This window comes from Helianthus annuus, chromosome 17 (genome assembly GCF_002127325.2).
Source record: "Helianthus annuus cultivar XRQ/B chromosome 17, HanXRQr2.0-SUNRISE, whole genome shotgun sequence".
Lineage (NCBI taxonomy): Eukaryota > Viridiplantae > Streptophyta > Magnoliopsida > Asterales > Asteraceae > Helianthus > Helianthus annuus.
This window is the reverse complement of record NC_035449.2, coordinates 185,038,951-185,043,307: the sequence shown is the minus strand read 5'-3', so window position 1 is coordinate 185,043,307 and position 4,357 is coordinate 185,038,951. Positions and strand designations below refer to the sequence as shown.

The 4,357-nt window shown below is 34.8% G+C and overlaps 1 protein-coding gene across 1 annotated transcript; it reads left to right on the top strand.

Annotated features, from left to right (window-relative positions):
- The first annotated feature begins 906 nt into the window (after nucleotides 1-906).
- LOC110921991 (transcription factor bHLH30) lies at nucleotides 907-3,927 on the top strand. Its single transcript, XM_022166321.2, has 3 exons — nucleotides 907-1,110; nucleotides 1,498-1,981; nucleotides 3,213-3,927. The coding sequence occupies exons 2-3, from the start codon at nucleotides 1,502-1,504 to the stop codon at nucleotides 3,681-3,683; spliced, it is 951 nt and encodes a 316-aa protein (XP_022022013.1). The 5' UTR covers nucleotides 907-1,110; nucleotides 1,498-1,501; the 3' UTR covers nucleotides 3,684-3,927.
- Nucleotides 3,928-4,357: the final 430 nt, after the last annotated feature.

Here is a 4,357-nt window from a genome sequence, read left to right as displayed (position 1 = left end):
GATAAAAAAAAAATATATATGATAGAAACTGTTTTACACCCAGTGAAATGAATAATGACGACAAATGTAGTGGTTCCATAGTATATTTTATTATTCATAAGCCGATAAGTTAACATATAGTAATAAACCCTAGCTATAAATGCTGTACCTCCTAAGCAGCCAAACACAAACTGTTTTAATAACAGAAAGAATGTAATATATAATCACTTGTTAGTTAGATATGAAATGTACTTCAAAATGAGATTCTTTATTCCAGTAGTTTGAAGTATGAACAGGGCATACACTATAAGTAGCTTTTTAAATTATGTTGGCATGGAAAATATGTTTGACCGATGAAGGTATCAACAATAAAGCCCATAGGCCAAAGAAAAGCTACATGCTCTTAGCACCCTTTTCCATCATTATACTCTCTTTCTTTCTCTATGTGTGTGCTTTAATCTTCGTTATTGTCTTTGGTCGGTCGACAAACTGTGTGTTTTGTGTTCACTGTGCTTAGCTCGTGTTTTGTGTTCTCTCTCACCTCTCACAGAGTCTCATAATGCACTTTCAACCAATCAGAAAGCAACATATATGTATGCATAATACGTTTGTATATAATATACATATATTTATGTTATTTGCGCGCATGTCCATGTGTGTGTCATCGTATGTGTCTATCTATATGTAGGTAGGAAGTTAAGAAAATAATATTGTTAAATTTGTTGATTTTTTAAGCTGAAAAGCACAAGTGTGATAGCTAGAGCAATGGATAGTCTGAGGCAAAAGAGGTGGACATTAATGCCGTAAGAAGAAAGGAAAGCTAATGTCCCCTCTCTCTCTAGAGAGAGAGAAGAGTGTGTGCATTTGTATGTGTGAGAGAGATAATGGGGGGAGAGAGAGAGAGAGGGGATTGTGAGGGACCAAAGAAAAACCAAAAAAGATAAACAATTTTTTAACACAAGGAAGAAAAGCTAAAGCCTTTTTAACTTTATTGTTTACAAGAATAAAAAGGTCACCACCCTCCATCCCCTTCCTCTTCCCACATCAATTCCACAAACCAAAACCTAACATTTCTAGAGAGAGAGACTCATCAAGAACAAGTTTTTTTAGACTGAGAAAGCATAACATAAGGTGAGTGTCCAAGAAACCACTAAAGATCCAATTGTTCTTGCATCCTAAGAAATTCTTTTTCTTTCTTTGTCATGTTTTCTTGGGTTAAGTTTATGTAAGATTTGGATTAAAAGATCCCCAAGTTATTTAGGGTTTCTTTGACACTTGTCTTCTCAAATCTTTATTTGCTAACTTACTTTTCTACCACGCATATGTATGTGTGTATGCATGCTTATAGGTTATAGAGAGGGGTGGGTTTTTTTATTGAGGGTGGTGAGTCAAAAAAGAATTAGTAATAGAGGAAGGTGATCATCATCATCATCATCATTAGAACATTTAAAGGCAATTAGATCAAGAAATTCAACAACAAAACATGGATATTAATGATTATTCATATAACAATACTAGGTTAATGTTCCCATCATCATCAGAAATCTCTCCAGTCATGCATCATCATCAACAACCATCATCATGGAGTACCCTACCTCAAGTGTTGCACCACAACACCATCTTCAACCCACTTATTCAATACCCGACCCGAGATCAAGACCCGTTTCTCTTCTCTCCACCACCGCCACCACCTCCTCCTCCGCTTTCATGCTACGGCAGTTTGTTCAACAGAAGTGTGCCAAATGGGTTGCAGTTTGCATATGATGGTAGCTCGTCGTCGGATCAATTAAGACTCATATCCGAGACACTAGGACATGTTGTCCAACCCGGATCCGGCCCGTTTGGGCTCCAAACTGATATGGGTAAGATGACTGCTCAAGAGATCATGGATGCTAAAGCTTTAGCAGCTTCCAAAAGCCATAGTGAAGCAGAACGACGACGTAGGGAACGAATCAACAATCACCTTGCAAAGCTTCGAAGCTTACTCCCAAGCACCACAAAGGTAAGAATTCGTTCTTCTACTCATTTTTCTTTCTAATTACTTACCATATAACCGGACCCACAAAACAAAACTGAAAACATAACATGAACTCAATTACTAAATCAAATGCAAAATTTAAGAAAGATTTAAGCTTTTGTTGATGGTGGGCAAATTGTTAAGGTAAAGAGGAACCAATAAGCAACTAGAAAGATTGATACGAAAATTGTTTTGCTGGTGTTTTTGAAGTCCAAGAAATTATGAAAAGAAACCACACTTTTGTTCTACTAATAACAACACCAGACAAACTAATTAGCATTCGTGTGTCAGTCATGACACAAACACACACATATATGTGTTTTTACCCATGCCCATGCTTAAAGTTTAAATCACATCATTACAAACACACTTATGATAAAACTTGCTAGCTACTCCTGTTTTGAAATGCTCAACTATCTTTTTATCTATAAGAGCCCACCATCTTTTGTTTTCTTTTTCATATAATGATGATCATCATTTCACATTCATTCACACATAGATTGATAGAATGTTAAGACATTAAAGAATAAAATCTTTTATTTTTTATGAAGAATACAATCCATGTTATGAGTAAACATGATCATATATGTGAATGGAAGCAATTTAGGTAAGTTAAAGACCTAGGTCTTATGTTTGAACATCCTAAAGAACTCTTGGTTTATTTTAACCGACGCCTATGTATAAGTTGTCTGTCTAATTAGCATAATTAGGGTGTTCATTAAGTCGGTTTTCAGGTTATTCGAATTTAAAAATTTTAAAACTGAATTTGAATACTAACCGATTCAAATTTGGAACTTGAAACTTGAAAAACCGATTCAAATGTTCATATAACCTGGATTGTGAGAAAATATAAATAAAAATAAAAAACAAATAAGATAAATCAAATATATCAAACATACAATATATATTTTTTGTAAAAAAAGTAAAAGTTATGGAATTCTCTTCGAACTTCATCGCTTCAAAAACCAAACTTGGAATTTGGATCAGATAGCGATCCGATTCAAATATCAGAAACCCAACCGCGTACCCATTTTTTGGTTTTTTGAGTCCGAATCGAATAATGGACATTCTTAATGCCTTACTTCTCGTAAGGGTATTTTTGCATCATCTACTAATTAAGGTAAAATGTGTCAAAAACCACATAACTCCTTAACTATACAAAAAAGTAGTTATATGACTTACCTATTCATTGTTAACAATTTGTTTATACTTTCAGACGGACAAGGCTTCATTGCTAGCTGAAGTCATACAACATGTGAAAGAATTAAAGCGTCAAACTTCAATAATCACCGAACACAGTCCAGTCCCCACCGAGATTGATGAACTATCTGTGGACAATGCGTCTGATAAAGATGGTAAACTTGTGATCAGAGCTTCACTATGCTGTGAGGATCGATCAGATCTCTTACCGGACCTCATCAAGACTTTAAAGGCCCTTAGACTAAGAACCCTAAAGGCCGAGATCACAACACTTGGTGGACGTGTGAAGAATGTTTTATTCATCACTACAGAAGATCATTTAACCGGAAATGATGATCAACAAATGGTGAATTACTCGATAAGCACGATCCAAGAAGCACTCAAACAAGTGATGGAGAAAACAAATGGTGTTGATTCCTCTTGTGGGAGTGTAAAGAGACAAAGAACTAATAGCATCAATATCCTTGAGCATCATAGATCTCTTTAACAGTTTAACGGCCATATACAAGTGACCGATTGATCAAAGTTACCAACTTGCTACTTTTTAGGGCATAAGTCTGGTTTATTCCTTTGTGTGGGGTGTTTTGCTTGTTTCTTTTTTAAGGCTTTTTAGTTATCATTGGTATGCTTAATTTGTTTCTAGATTAATGTGTGTATGAAGATCAAAACGATGGTACTTCATGGGTGATATTCAATTGATTTTGGATCTTCATTTTTAAAATTTCATGTAATTCAACTTGTTCTTGATCTCAAGAACTTCAATCATTACTTTGTTAATCTTACCTTTTTGTTGTAGGATGATCCATCGATACAATTATATTTTGTCACGATGAGAAAGTAAAAATATATATATAATTTGTCTCTCTCTCCCTCCCCCTCTTTTTCTCTCTCTAAACATATGCCAAGTTGGTGCATATGTCTAATGATGAAAAGGTGACGATATGGTTTACATCATCATTACATATGCAAGTACTACACTTTCAGGTTTGGTAATGCGTAATTTAACTTCTCGATTCTTTAAGCAAAGAGGCAAGAAACAAACATGTCCCTATGTTAGCATATTTCGGATTGGATCAAGGAACAAATGAAAAATGATTCATGTGTGACAACAAGAAGATAAAGATCAACAGAAAAAGGTAAAGATGAGAAAATAAAGAAGAT